The sequence below is a fragment of the Oncorhynchus masou genome, chromosome 1 (assembly GCF_036934945.1).
Source record: "Oncorhynchus masou masou isolate Uvic2021 chromosome 1, UVic_Omas_1.1, whole genome shotgun sequence".
In the NCBI taxonomy this organism is placed as follows: domain Eukaryota; kingdom Metazoa; phylum Chordata; class Actinopteri; order Salmoniformes; family Salmonidae; genus Oncorhynchus; species Oncorhynchus masou.
Window position 1 is genome coordinate 32,278,202 of NC_088212.1, and position 15,306 is coordinate 32,293,507.

The following is a 15,306-nucleotide window of genomic DNA, read 5'->3' on the forward strand; positions in this document are numbered from 1 at the left end:
ATGAGGAATATGAATGTATAAACGTTTTTCAACCCAATGCTGGTAAGACTGAGCACTGCAAATAAGATTTGGGTTCCAGTCGACAAACCAACCATAGAATTGAGTGGTTTAGCTTATCCACCCTCCCCAGTCACTCTAGGCAGCTTATAGATTTAGTGGGTACAGCTCAGAGATGATGTGTTGGTCCCATGTTTCATGAGCTGAAATAAAATATCCCAGAAATGTTACATACAAACCAAAAGTTGTTCTCTCAAATGTTGTGCACAGATTTGTTTACATCCTTGTTAGTGAGCATTTCTACTCTGCCAATATAATCCATCTACCTGACAGGTGTGGCATATCAAGAAGCATGACAGCATGATTATTACACAGGTGCACCTTGTGCTGGGGACAATAAAAGGCCACTAAAATGTGCAGTTTTGTCACACAACACAATGCCACAGATACCTCAAGTTGAGGGAGTGTGCAATTGGCATGTTGACTGCAGCAATGTCCACCAGAGTATATAATGTTAATTTCCCTACCATAAGCCACTTCCAACATCATTTTGGAGATATAGGCAGTAGGTCCAACTGGCCTCACTACCGCAGACCACGTGAATGGCGTCATGTGGACGAGCGGTTTACTGATGTCAACAGAGTGCCCTTTGGTGGCTTTGGGGTTATGGAATGGGCAGGCATAAGCTACGGACAACGAACACAATTTAATTTTATCGATGGCAATTTGAATGCACAGAGATACAATGACGAGATCCTGAGGCCCATTGTCTTGCCATTCATCTGCCACAATCACCTCATGTTTCAGCATGATAATGCACGGCACCACGTCGCAAGGATCTGTACACAATTCCTGGAAGCTGAAAATGTACCAGTTCTTCTATGACCTGCGTACTAACCAGACATGTCACCCATTTCCAATGTTTGGAATGCTCTGGATCGACGTGTACAACAGTGTGTTCCAGTTCCCGCCAATATCCAGCAACTTCGCACAGCCATTGAAGAGGAGTGGGACAACATTCCACAGGCCACAATCAACAGCCTGATCAACTTTATGCGAAGGAGATGTCACACTGCATGAAGCAAATGGTGGTCACATCAGATACTGGTTTTCTGATCCACGCTCCTAATTAAAGGCATTTGTGACCAACAGATGCATATTGGTATTTCCAGACATCGGATTAGTATGCAAAGCTGTTATTTTGAAGGACCAACGATGCTATAAAAATAGAGTGCTTACTCAAACAAGTGTGGACAGTCCTGTACCTTTAAGGTCACGGTAAAATGCCTATAATGCACATGAACCAAATTATGCTGGACTCATGTAAAAAAAAATCAATTAAAAAACAACTTGTTTTGTCTTCCCCTTTAAGACTTAAATCTGTCCTGTAGTGCCAGTCCAAGCACTGTCTGCATAGGTGCCAAAATGTGGAAGAGTTGCTCAGTGTAATTTCCACTAGTACAATACTAACCACTGTTGTGATCGGCTTAGTCCTCTTTATTACTTCACTCTTACAATACATCCTACGTAACGGTTATTTAACAATGTGGTAATATCATTCTTGATGGATGACTAAAGTGAATACAGAAAAGATCGCAATTGAAGCATTTGTGAATATATCGGATTTTTAATAGTTGTTTCAAATGATGTAGTCAGTCAAAAAAAACATTGATTTCACCTTCAGCTATTTTACAGCTTATCACACACACACACAGACAGAGACACACACACAGAGACACACACACACACACAGAGACACACACAGACAGAGACACACACACACAGAGACACACAGAGACACACAGAGACAGACAGAGACAGACAGAGACAGACAGAGACAGACACACAAACACACACACACACACACACAGACAGATGTAAATCCACTAATCTCCATGCAGTAAAATAGTGAGTTCCCTCTTTGGAGCTGGTCCAGAGAGTTCAAAGGTTTAAATATCCAATTATTTCCCCAAAGACACACTAGGTAAAAACAAGAATGGTGACGTTGAGTTGTTCTGATTTTCTTCATACAAAAGACTTCATGATGTGTGCTACCTATACAGTTAGTTTCCTATACAGGTAAAGTACAGAACATACAGGTGGTTTGAAGCCACTTTATGACAGGTGGCAGAGGTACTTGACCAGCTAAGAGGGGAGAAGGCAACAAAGTGGCAGAGCCCATGGAACACTGATTGACAGAGCACAAAGCAGAAACATCCCCAAACCTCTGTGGCCCTCGCTAGCCTGCCCAGAGTTAAACATCTAATCACACTACAAACAAAGCCAGGAATAGATAATGGAATGAGGAGAGGAAAGGTGCAATGCATTTGGGAGAGACAGGTATTGTATATAGTAGTGGTGATTATACATTACTCCAACCCTCGGAAATAACAAATAGCACACATGCACCCCAACACACAAATACATGCACACACAAAAACAAACAATGGGTACACCAATGACATGAGCCAACAACAAACGAAACTCACACGGACCATTTAGTGTCTTTTACTAGCTGGGACATCAAATTCCCTTTAAAATAAAAAGGAGGAACGTGTCTGAGAGAGCATGTGTGTGGAGACATTGAGAGGAAGTTGTGAGGTGACAGAACAGCAACACAGCAGGTATTTCACAGCCCAGAGATGTGGAAAAACAGTCTGTACTGTCACATTTTAATGTGAAGCACTGAGGTATGCTGACAGTGGAGATTGAACTGCTAATTACACACACACTAAATATAGGTACTAATTTGCAGAGATGCGAGGTGAGATAATCATGAGAAGAGGAGGCATCGGGGGGAGATCAGGAGAAACAGTCACAACGAGAAAGAATCGCATCACAGCCTCCTCTAACAGCACGGCCTGAACACATCGCCCAGGTGTCCCTAGGACTAGAGGCTCATGGGAGGTGGGCGGACTGGATCAGAGCAGCAGGGGTTGAAATGGGGTTAAGCCATCATAAGGGAGATCTGACTGGGTGGTGATGTCTCATAGAAAACAGACTAGACTGGGTGGGTTAATGGGAAACACCCAGCCACATACAACCACAGGTGAAGGTGAAGTCAAAGGCCAGTCCCAACTATTGACGTGAGTGAAAAAAAATGGGTCTATAGAAAAAGCTTTGGGATCATGTGGGCCAGAGACCTCAGCAGTTTTAAACATGGACATAGTTTGAATCAGATAAGGACTTGTAGAGTGGAGGAGGGTAAATGCTTGGGTGACAGAGAACAAACAGAAACCAGGGTCCCCAGGGAGGGCACACAGACAGCAGGGTTGGAGATTCTACAAAGAAAAGGGCCTTTCAGAAGCCTGTCGGGGGGGGTCCAGGAACGCCCTCCAGTCAGGGCCAGTCCCCATGACTCAGGATTCCCCCCTACTTCAGCCCTGTCAGGGGTTCAGTTCTTCAGCACTGCCTCATAGCACTGGAACACACACTGGGACACCTCCGGGGCTCTGCACTTCAGAGAGATCTGAGGAGAGAAGAGACAGTTACCACATGGTCTGGCTGGTCAAGGACATGCTAGTCTGTTTCCCGCCAGGTGTTACGTGTTGAGAGGACCTCGAGTCAGGCTGGTTCAGATATTCATCCAAAGCAAACACTTTGACATGCCAAAGAACACACGGGTAGATACGATTCATTTTCTTTTAGACAGACAGAAAAGCTAGGCACGGTCAACAATATACATTTTCTATCTAATAACAAAACCAACAAAAACAGCTAATCATCATCATCATCATCATCCTGGTGGAGCAACTGCTGCCCTCGTCTTTCTCAGGAGTCAAGTGCTTTGAGAGATAAACTATAGTCGAGTGAAATAAAACAGAATCACACTTTTACTGGTCATTACGCGACAGAACAGCCTTTTAACAGCGAGAGCCGTTTCAGGGATGATGAATGCTGTATAGACGGGATAAAGGCTAATGCGCCTGGCCACTTTCATACCTTCAAGAAAAGCTCCTTGTGCTAGTCTAGTCAGCTAGTCCATTGCAACTGTAATGGCTGGAGTTTAAGCACTGTCTGTTTAACAAGCACTGTAATTGTTTCAGCAGCTTCACCTACTCATGTGTGAAGAGAAAGGGTGAATAACTTACTCCCCCGATTTTAGTTAGAGGCATTTCATTTCATTTGCTGGGGAGAATTCATTAGCATTATAAATGCTGCCTTTTATTCCATCTTATCAGCTTGGAGTGGAAAAAGAGAAGAGAAATAAATAACTATCCCCCATTCCCTCTCAACCCCCATTCCCTCTCAACCCCCCCATTCCCTCTCAACCCCCCCATTCCCCTCTTTTCTCTCAACAACCCCTTCCCTCTCAACCCCTCATTCCCTCTCAACCCCTCATTCCCCTCTTTTCTCTCAACCCCCCATTCCCCTCTTTTCTCTCAACCCCCCATTCCCCTCTTTTCTCTCAACCCCCCATTCCCCTCTTTTCTCTCAACCCCCCATTCCCCTCTTTTCTCTCAACCCCCATTCCCCTCTTTTCTCTCAACCCCCCTTTCCTCTCAACCCCCCTTTCCTCTCAACCCCCCTTCCCCTCATTCCCTCTCAACCCCCCTTCCCCTCATTCCCTCTCAACCCCCCTTCCCCTCATTCCCTCTCAACCCCCCTTCCCTCTCAACCCCCCTTCCCCTCATTCCCTCTCAACCCCCCTTCCCCTCATTCCCTCTCAACCCCCCTTCCCTCTCAACCCCCCTTCCCTCTCAACCCCCCTTCCCTCTCAACCCCCCTTTCCCTCTCAACCCCCCCCTTTCCCTCTCAACCCCCCTTTCCCTCTCAACCCCTCATTCCCCCATTCCCTCTCAACCCCTCATTCCCCCATTCCGTCTCAACCCCCTATTCCCTCAACCCCCCTTCCCCTCTTTTCTCTCAACCCCATTCCCTCTCAACCCCCCTTCCCCTCTTTTCTCTCAACCCCCTTCCCCTCTTTCCTCTCAACCCCCATTCCCCTCTTTTCTCTCAAACCCTTCCCTCTCAACCCCCCTTCCCTCTCAACCCCTCTTTCCCTCTCAACCCCTCCTTCCCATTCCCTCTCAACCCCCCTTCCCCTCCTTCCCTCGTAACCCCCCTTCCCTCTCAACCCCCCTTCCCTCTCAACCCCCCTTTCCTCTCAACCCTCCATTCCCCTCTTTTCTTTCAACCCCCCTTCCCTCTCAACCCCCTTTCATCTCAACCCCCCTTTCCCTCATTCCCTCTCAACCCCCCTTCCCCTCATTCCCTCTCAACCCCCCTTCCCCTCATTCCCTCTCAACCCCCTTCCCCTCATTCCCTCTCAACCCCTCATTCCCTCTCAACCCCTCATTCCCCCATTCCGTCTCAACCCCCTATTCCCTCAACCCCCCTTCCCCTCTTTTCTCTCAACCCCCATTCCCTCTCAAACCCCCTTCCCCTCTTTTCTCTCAACCCCCTTCCCCTCTTTCCTCTCAACCCCCCATTCCCCTCTTTTCTCTCAAACCCTTCCCTCTCAACCCCCCTTCCCTCTCAACCCCTCTTTCCCTCTCAACCCCTCCTTCCCTCTCAACCCCTCCTTCCCATTCCCTCTCAACCCCCTTCCCCTCCTTCCCTCGTAACCCCCTTCCCTCTCAACCCCCCTTCCCTCTCAACCCCCCTTTCCTCTCAACCCCCCTTTCCCTCTTTTCTTTCAACCCCCCTTCCCTCTCAACCCCCCTTCCCTCTCAACCCCCCTTCCCTCTCAACCCCCCTTTCCTCTCAACCCCCCTTCCCCTCATTCCCTCTCAACCCCTCATTCCCCTCTTCTCTCAACCCCCCTTTCCACTCAACCCCCTCTTTCCTCTCAACCCCCCTTCCCCTCATTCCCTCTCAACCCCCTTCCCTCTCAACCCCCATTCCCCCTTTCTCTCAACCCCTCCTTCCCTCTCAACCCCCCTTCCCTCTCAACCCCCATTCCCCCTTTCTCTCAACCCCTCCTTCCCTCTCAACCCCCCTTCCCTCTCAACCCCCCATTCCCCCTTTCTCTCAACCCCTCCTTCCCTCTCAACCCCCCTTCCCCTCATTCCCTCTCAACCCCTCATTCCCCTCTTCTCTCAACCCCCCTTTCCACTCAACCCCCTCTTTCCTCTCAACCCCCCTTCCCCTCATTCCCTCTCAACCCCCATTCCCCTTTTCTCTCAACCCCTCCTTCCCTCTCAACCCCCCTTCCCTCTCAACCCCCCCCTTCCCCTCATTCCCTCTCAACCCCCCTTCCCCTCATTCCCTCTCAACCCCCCTTCCCCTCATTCCCTCTCAACCCCCCTTCCCTCTCAACCCCCATTCCCCTCTTTCCTCTCAACCCCCATTCCCCTCTTTCCTCCCATTCCCCCTTTCCTCTCAACCCCCCTTTCCTCTCAACCCCCTTTTTCCTCTCAACCCCCCTTCCCCTCATTCCCTCTCAACCCCCCTTCCCTCTCAACCCCCCTTCCCTCTCAACCCCCCTTCCCTCTCAACCCCCCTTCCCCTCATTCCCTCTCAACCCCCCTTCCCTCTCAACCCCCCTTCCCCACTTTTCTCTTTCCCCTTCTGCTTGTGATGTTTAGTGAGTCTGTTGCTGCAGGATCTAATACGGCTGTGGGAGGCAGTTTCCTTTTCATCAGAGCTCACACAGGAAAGCTAATATTCCCAGCGCAGTGTTTTAAAAAGGGAGCACATGCTGGCAGTACTGTAGTCATGTGTTTGATGCAGTACTACTGCAGCTGTGTGTTCGAGGTGCCAGGAATTGTGTGTTGATCTAGAGAGTTCCGGTTGGCTCGTGCTTACCAGTTCTATTTACAGTTATCAGTAAACTGGCCAGAGGCATTTGAAGTCCCATCAGACAGGGGCTTGGGCCTGGTCCTTCGCTAACCAATAGAACAGGAGATCACACTGATGCGCCATAGGCAATGGCAGTTCCCCCACCACTGTGTTGGTACATTCCATCTCTCTCAAAAGCTCTGATCAGCAAGGTTACATGGTGGGCATTCTGCTTAAGGCTTTGGAAATGCTGCTGAATAATTTTCCTGTCTGAGTGAATATGAGAATTAGCGTTGGAGAATAGGGATTGGTAGAAACATGGCAGGTGAGTAGTGGATGGGGAACGATTGGAGGTGTGCAGGAGACGTAGGAAAACGTAAATATGCTCAGATTGCTGCACCATATAAGGGGATACGAGAGCGAGAAAGCGAGAGAGAAGAAAGGAGAGATGAAAGATGGCGCGGTCGTGATGGTGGCTGTGCCAGAGCAGCATTCTCCCACATCACTGCAATTAGCCACTCTGCCATTGGTCATGCCATTGCCATGGGGACAGGAGGCAAGGGTCTTCCGCTCCACTTCAAAAGGTAGCGCTAAGTACCTGGGTATCATGGGAAAACTGGGACCAATTAGGTAGGGTGCTGGAGGAGCCTTGGGCTGAGCAACATTAGGTTAGAGGAGACCAAGTTCGTATAGAGTTAGGGTCATTATCACCATAATGATCCCTGGCATAGCTCTTAGCTTTACTGCCTTTCTAAAGGAATCTCTGGAGTCTTCCCACAGGCTGAGTAAAATCAAAAAAGTGTTCTTTTCACAGTCTAAAAATAGCCGCTCAACACAAGGGTGCGTCAGGTTGATATTCACATGTCGTACGGAGCGTGCATCAAATCCAAGCAGCAGCACAGGGAGGAGAGAGAGCATGCATGCTGCACACAGGCAGATGTAGCATCTTCAGTGTTGGATACAGAGCTTCTGATGGAGACCATCTGTAGGAAGGAAGAGTCTAATGGACCCCAGCCCAGCGGACCGAGACAGACCAGAGAAAAGACGCAGAGACAGGAGGCAACTGACAGGAAGAGGGTGAATCCAGATAGTTTCTTTCGTGTCACACTCAGCCTGAACTAAACCAATCCCCATCAGAGACAGAAAAACAAAAACACACAACAAAAACGATAACAGACCAAAACAAACAGTCAGGGATTGAACAAACACCTCACTTGAGTCATTCCATGTCTGACTGAAAAGCCTTGTATCTCATGAAGGAAAAGAAAATACCAAAATAGCCAAGTCAAGCTGAATCCCCAATAATGAACGGTGGAGGATTTCAATTTAAAAGGCTACATTTGAAACAGATTGAATGAAGACAGATTGAATGACATAAATGAGGTCATCTGGACTGTGGAAATCAAAAAAAGGACAGTAAATGCTTTCTCCTCATGAATAAAAACATGAGACTGAGGGGTCTCATCAAGGTCACTGTTATGGACTAGTCAGGCACAATAATCTGGGCTACAGCTATTAAAACAAGTGAGCAGACAACGGTATACTGACACACATGCATCACAACAGAAACATACACACACAAAGAGACTCCTCAGGAGAAAGACCGAGCATAGAGACTTAATGAAGAACAGAGATGGTAATGATGACGAATCACCAACCAGAAACACTCATACGTGCCCCTGTCACGCCCCTGTCACTCTGCTATCAATCATTATCTCCTCACCACACTTCACCCTTCTTCTCATGAGTTCATGTCTTAACCCCCTTAACTCAAGTTCAACTCACATGTTCGCACATCTTTCATTCTACTCTACCTTTTCCCATTCATTGTTATTAATACACCCTGTTGATCCCCTCCCTCTCTGCCGTCACTAAAGTTATTCTTATTCACTCCCCGTGTTCAGGAGTAGTGAACTGCATATATGCCCAAGGGAGACCCGCATGGAGAAGTAGGAAAATGTATGCTCTGGATAGAAGCGACTGCTAAATTACTCAAATGTATCTACAGTCGTGACCAAAGGTTTTGAGAATGACACATTCATTTCCACAAAGTTTGCTGCTTCAGTGTCTTTAGATATTTTTTTCAGATGTTACTATGGAATACTGAAGTATAATTACAAGCATTTCATAAGTGTCAAAGGCTTTTATTGACAATTTACATGAAGTTGATGCAAAGAGTCAATATTTGCAGTGTTGACCCTTCTTTTTCAAGACCTCTGCAATCTGCCCTGGCATGCTGTCAATTAACTTCTGGGCCACATCCTGACTGATGGCAGCCCATTCTTGCATAATCAATGCTTGGAGTTTGTGGGGTTTTGTTTGTCCACCAGCCTCTTGAGGATTGATCACAAGCTCTCAATGGGATTAAGGTCTGGGGAGTTTCCTGGCCATGGAAGCAAAATCAGTGACGGCAATTTAGCAATTTTGTTGCTAGATTAAGCAACTTTTCAGACTATCCTGGCAACTTTTTTTTCTCTAAACAGCACCAAACAAATTTAGCTACTTTTAAAAATGTGTTTGGAACTTTTAAAAAGTGACACTAAAATGCAAACTCTAAATGACACAAAAACTTTTTTTTTGTCACACACTCCGTCACAACACAAGTGCTGGGCTGCAAAAGTGCCTTGTGAGTGACTTGCGCAGCAGGAGCTCAGCTCGTGCACAGGCATCATATTTTTTGCCGAGCTGGCCAGTCAATTTGAGTAATGTTATTGTGTATTCTACGTAATGACGCAGTTTTATGTTATCATGCAATGACATCACAACGTCATTTAGCAACAAATCAACCTGCCTCTAGCAACTTAACCTGAAAATTAGTTGGCAACACTGCCCAAAATAGCGATGTTTTGTTCCCCGAGCCACTTAGATATAACTTTTGCCTATGGCAATGTGCTCCATAATGCTGGAAAGGGCATTGTTCGTCACCAAACTGTTCCTGGATGGTTGGGAGAAGTTGCTCTCGGATGTGCTGGTACCATTCTTTATTCATGGCTGTTTTAGGTCAAAATTGTGAGTGAGCCCACTCCCTTGGCTGAGAAGCAACCCCACACATGAATGGTCAGGATGCTTTACTGTTGACATGACACAGGACTGATGGTAGCGCTCACCTCGTCTTCTCCGTACAAGCTTTTTTCCGGATGCCCCAAACAATCGGGAAGGGGATTCAGAGAAAATGACTTTACCCCAATCCTCAGCAGTCCAATCCTTGTACCGTTTGCAGAATAACAGTCTGTCCCTTCTTGACACCAGGCAATCCTCCAAAAGTCTGTCTCACTGTGCATGCAAATGCACTCACACCTGCCTGCTGCCATTCCTGAGCAAGCTCTGTACTGGTGGTGCCCCGATCCCGCAGCTGAATCAACTTTAGGAGATGGTCCTGGCACTTGCTGGACTTTCTTGGGTGCCCTGGAGCCTTCTTCACAACAATTGAACCGCTCTACTTGAAGTTCTTGATGAGACGATAAATGGTTGATTTAGGTGCAATCTTACTGGCAGCAAAATCTTTGCCTGTGAAGGCCTTTTGTGCAAAGCAATGATGACGGCACGTGTTTCCTTGCAGGTAACCATGGTTGACAGAGGAAGAAAAATGATTCCAAGCACCACCCTCCTAGTGAAGCGTTCAGTCTGTTATTCGAACTCAAATCAGCATGACAGAGTGATCTCCAGCCATGTCCTCATCAACAGTGCAGCCTAGTGGTTAGAGCGTTGGACTAGTAACCGGAAGGTTGCAAGTTCAAATCCCCGAGCTGACAAGGTACAAATCTGTCGTTCTGCCACTGAACAGGCAGTTAACACCACTGTTCCTAGGCCATCATTGAAAATAAGAATTTGTTCTTAACTGACTTGCCTAGTTAAATAAAGATAAAATTAAAAACCCTCATACCGATGTTAACGAGAGAATCACTGACATGTCAGCTGGTTCTTTTGTGGCAGGGCTGAAATGCAGTGGAAATGTTTTGGGGGGATTCAGTTCATTTGCATGGCAAAGAGGGACTTTGCAATTAATTGCAATTCATCTGATCACTCTTCATAACATTCTGGAGTATATGCAAATTGCCATCATACAAACTGAGGCAGCAGACTTTGAAAATGTATATTTGTGTCATTCTCAAAACCTTTGGCCACGACTGTACATTTTGCAGCAGCTTGGTAGTAGTTGAACTAATTTCTAATCTAGGTAGTGTTTTCAGTAGTTCATTACTTTTCTGCCATGTAGTGGTGTAGCTAACTACTAGAACTACACACTACTTTATTTGCACAGACAAAAAGAAAATATGAGTGACGTATGAAAGAATCTTTCTTGTTTGGCATCAGACCTGTCTGATTCTCACTTGAAACAGTTCCTGAGTGATCTGTTCTTGCAATTTGTAGTCTATGACATTTCAGATTAAGATATGATACATTTTCATGTGCACTACTGTTCAAAAGTTTGGGGTCACTTAGAAATGTGTTTGAAAGAAAAACACATTTTTGTCCTTTAAAATGGTTAATGTTGTAAATGACTATTGTAGCTGGAAACGGCTATAAATATGATTTAATGGAATATCTACATAGCCGTACAGAGGTCCATTATTAGAAACCATCACTCCTGTGTTCCAAAGTGCATGTTGTGTTAGCTAATCCAAGTTTATCATTATCTTTTTTATTTTATTTTTTGAATTTGACTCCTTTTCTCCCCAATTTTGTGGTATCCAATTGTTTTTAGTAGCTACTGTCTTGTCTCATACGGGCTCGGGAGAGACAAAGGTTGAAAGGCATGCGTCCTCCGATACACAGCCCAACCAAGCCGCACTGCTTCTTAACACAGCGCCATCCAACCCGGAAGCCAGCCGCACCAATGTGTCGGAGGAAACACCGGCCCGCCACAGGAGTCCGCTGGTGCACGATGAGACTTCCCTACCGGCCAAACCGTCCCGAAATCGGGCGGCGCTAGGCCAAATTGTGCATCTCCCCACGGACCTCCCGGTCGCGGCCGGCTACGGCAAATAAGAATTTGTTCTTAACTGACTTGCCTAGTAAAAGAAAGGTAAAATAAAAAAATAAAAATTATGTCACCATTGCCCTTGATTTTAAGCAATGTTGTGCTGCTATTTTTATTGACTTAGGCAAAGCTTTCGATACGGTAGACCATTTCATTCTTGTGGGCCGGCTAAGGAGTATTGGTGTCTCCGAGGGGTCTTTGGCCTGGTTTGCTAACTACCTCTCAAAGAGTACAGTGTATAAAGTCAGAAAATCTGCTGTCTCAGCCACTGCCTGTCACCAAGGGAGTACCCAAAGGCTCAATCCTAGGCCACACACTCTTCTCAATTTACATCAACAACATAGCTCAGGCAGTAGGAAGCTCTCTCATCCATTTATATGCAGATGATAGTCTTATACTCAGCTGGCCCCTCCCCAAATGTTGTGTTAAATGCTCTACAACAAAGCTTTCTTAATGTCCAACAAGCTTTCCCTGCCCTTAACCTTGTTCTGAACGCCTCCAAAACAAAGGTCATGTGGTTTGGTAAGAAGCAGGCCCTTCTCCCCACTGGCGTGATTACTACCTCTGAGGGTTTAGAGCTTGAGATAGTCACCTCATACAAGTACTTGGGAGTATGGCTAGACAGTACACAACCCTTTTCTCAGCACATATCAAAGCTGCAGGCTAAAGTTACATCTAGACTTGGTTTCCTCTATCGTAATCCCTCTTTCATACCAGCTGCCAAACTAACCCTGATTCAGATGACCCATGCTAGATCACAGAGATGTCATTTATAGATCGGCAGGTAAGGGTGCTCTCAAGCGGCTAGATGTGTCTTTACCATTCAGCCATCAGATTTGCCACCAATGCTCCTTATAGGACACATCACTGCACTCTATACTCCTCTGTAAACCCGTCACAAGACCCACTGGGTGATGCTTATTTATAAAACTCTCTTAGGGCTCACTCCCCCCCCATCTGAGATATCTACTGCAGATAACTCCTCCACCCGTTCTGCCAGGCACATTCTGTTAAAGGTCCCGAAAGCACACAGAGATGGGATGGCGTATAGCTGCAGAATGCTGTGGCAACCATTCTGGTTAAGTGTGCCTTAAATTCTACATAAACCACAGACAGTGTCACCAGCAAAGCACCCCCACACCATAACACCTCCTCCATTCTTCACGGTCGGAAATACATATGCAGAGTTGGTCTGTTCACCCACACCGCGTCTCACAAAGACATGGCGGTTGGAACCAAAAATCTCCAGACCAAAGGACAGATTTCCACCGGTCGAATGTCCATTGCGCGTGTTTCTTGGCCCAAGCAAGTCTCTTCTTCTTATTGGTGTTCTTTAGTAGTGGTTTCTTTGCAGAAACTCAACCATAAAGGCTTAATTCACAGTCTCCTCTGAACAGTTGATGTTGAGATATGTCTGTTACTTGAACTCTGAAGCATTTACTTGGGCTGCAATTTCTGAGGCTGGTAACTCTACTGAACTTGTCCTCGGCAGCAGAGGTAACTCTGGGTCTTCCATTCCTGTGGCGGTCCTCATGAGAGCCAGTTTCATCATAGCGCTTGATGGTTTTCCAGATTGACTGACCTTCATGTTTTAAAGTAACGGACTGTCATTCCTCTTTGGTTATTTGAGCTGTTCTTGCCATAATGTGGACTTGGTCCTCTACCAAATAGGGCTATCTTCTGTACACCCACCCCTACCTTGTCACAACACAACTGATTGGCTCAAACGCATTAAGGAAAGAAATTCCACAAATTAACTTTTAACAAGCCACACCTATTAATTGAAATGGATTCCAGGTGACTACCTCATGAAGCTGGTTGAGAGAATGCCAAGAGTGTGCAAAGATGTCATCAAGGCAAGGGGTGGCTATTGGAAGAATCTCAAACATGAAATATATTTAGATTTGTTTAACACTTTTTTTGGTTACTACATGATTCCTTGTTTTATTTCATAGTTTTGATGTCTTCACTATTATTCTACAATGTAGAAAATAGTAAAAAATAAAAACCATTGAATGAGTAGGTGCTCTAAAACCTTTGACTGGCAGTGTATGTTTTCATGGAAAATAAGAACATTTCTAAGCAACCCCAAACTTTTGAATGGTGGTGTAGTTAACTATCAATCAAATGTATTAATAAAGCCCTTCTTACATCAGCTGATATCTCAAAGTGCTGTACAGAAACCCAGCCTAAAACCCCAAACAGCAAGCAATGCAGGTGTAGAAGCACAGCGGCTAGGAAAAACTCCCTAGAAAGACCAGAACCTAGGAAGAAACCTAGAGAGGAACCAGGCTATGAGGGGTGGCCAGTCCTCTTCTGGCTGTGCCGTTACTTTGAAAAAGTAGTTAAGTAAACTACGCTATTCTTAAGGGTAGCTTTAGTAGCTTGGTAAACTACAACACTACCCACTCCTCTTTCATAGATTTCTCTTTCCATTAGTAATGTTGTCATCTGTCCCTCCTTGTCCCTGAACTCACCGTGTAGTTGGGGTTTCCAGCCTGCACCTTCAGCTCAGCCAGCACCCAGATGCCATTAGACAGTTTGATGGACATGTAAAGCATATCCTGGCCCTCCACCGTGCGCTTGGCTATGGTGAAGATGTTACTGCCCTGCAGCTTGTTGCTGGCTGCCTCTGTTTAGGGGGACAAGAGAATAGCCCTTAAATCACAAAGGTCACTTCTTCTCAAACTTGAAATATATCGTTAACATTTTAAAACTCCCAGGCAAACAACGATTCATCTCCATCTGCAGATGATGTGGAAGCAATGTTCTACAAGTGTTGATAATTAGCCTCGGAGTGTTCGGTAGGCTTGTGTTATTAGCAGTCAACTGTACCTGAGGGGGATCAGACCGGTGCAATATGATGGCTCCATGTAGAGAGCTGAACCTGGACCTTCAGCCATACTACTGCTCAGCTTTAATGGGAAGAGGCTTGGGGACGGCATTGCAATCAGGGCCATAATGAAAACCAGGCTGCTGTCATTAATCATCGGCTCTGGGAAGGCAGGTAGTAGACTAAAGTCTGGGTCTTTTCTCAGTTCATACTCTAAAACTGTCCTAGCTCTATTTCTCTCAGAATTCACACTCTTTCTGAAACACAATTCTCTTTTCACGGGCTGTGACTTTACTCATCTGCAGAGAGCACTGATGAAACGCTGCCATAGTCTAAGCCCTTGCATTCAAAATGGTAACTACATTTTCAGTAACAGTGACTATTTCAAACTACCTGCATGGCAAAGATATACTCCTTAATTAACTTGCCCACGGTGCGTGTCGGTCTCACTGTCACGCTACGGTAACGTCTCAATCATACATGTTCACCTTAAAAAGGAAATTCAATCTATTCGGGGTAATATACTATGAGCCGTCATTTGTCACTTAGCTCAGACATGGCGGATTTCATGGTCGTGTAAAACCAGATTATCACATGTAAATACGGCCAGCAGGCCATAAGTTAACTAAATATATCCATAAATACAGTGCTGTCAGAAAGTATTCACATCCCTCGACTTTTACACATTTTGCGGTTACAGACAGAATTTAAAATGTATCAACATTGAGATGTTGTGTCAGTGGCCAACACAAACACACACACACACACACAC

At 46.0% G+C, this 15,306-nt stretch overlaps 1 protein-coding gene across 4 annotated transcripts in view; it reads right to left on the bottom strand.

Moving 5' to 3' along the window:
* Positions 1 to 1,602: 1,602 nt before the first annotated feature.
* LOC135542168 (AP-1 complex subunit beta-1) overlaps positions 1,603 to 15,306 on the bottom strand; it is a 54,277-nt gene continuing 40,573 nt past the window's right edge. For all 4 annotated transcript variants that reach the window (XM_064968912.1, XM_064968931.1, XM_064968901.1 and 1 more), the window contains exons 21-22: positions 14,179 to 14,333; positions 1,603 to 3,466 (exon numbers count right to left, since the gene is read on the bottom strand). In XM_064968912.1, the coding sequence (XP_064824984.1) occupies positions 3,392 to 3,466; positions 14,179 to 14,333 (230 nt within the window). In that variant the 3' untranslated portion in view covers positions 1,603 to 3,391. The remainder of the gene's footprint in view (positions 3,467 to 14,178; positions 14,334 to 15,306) is intronic.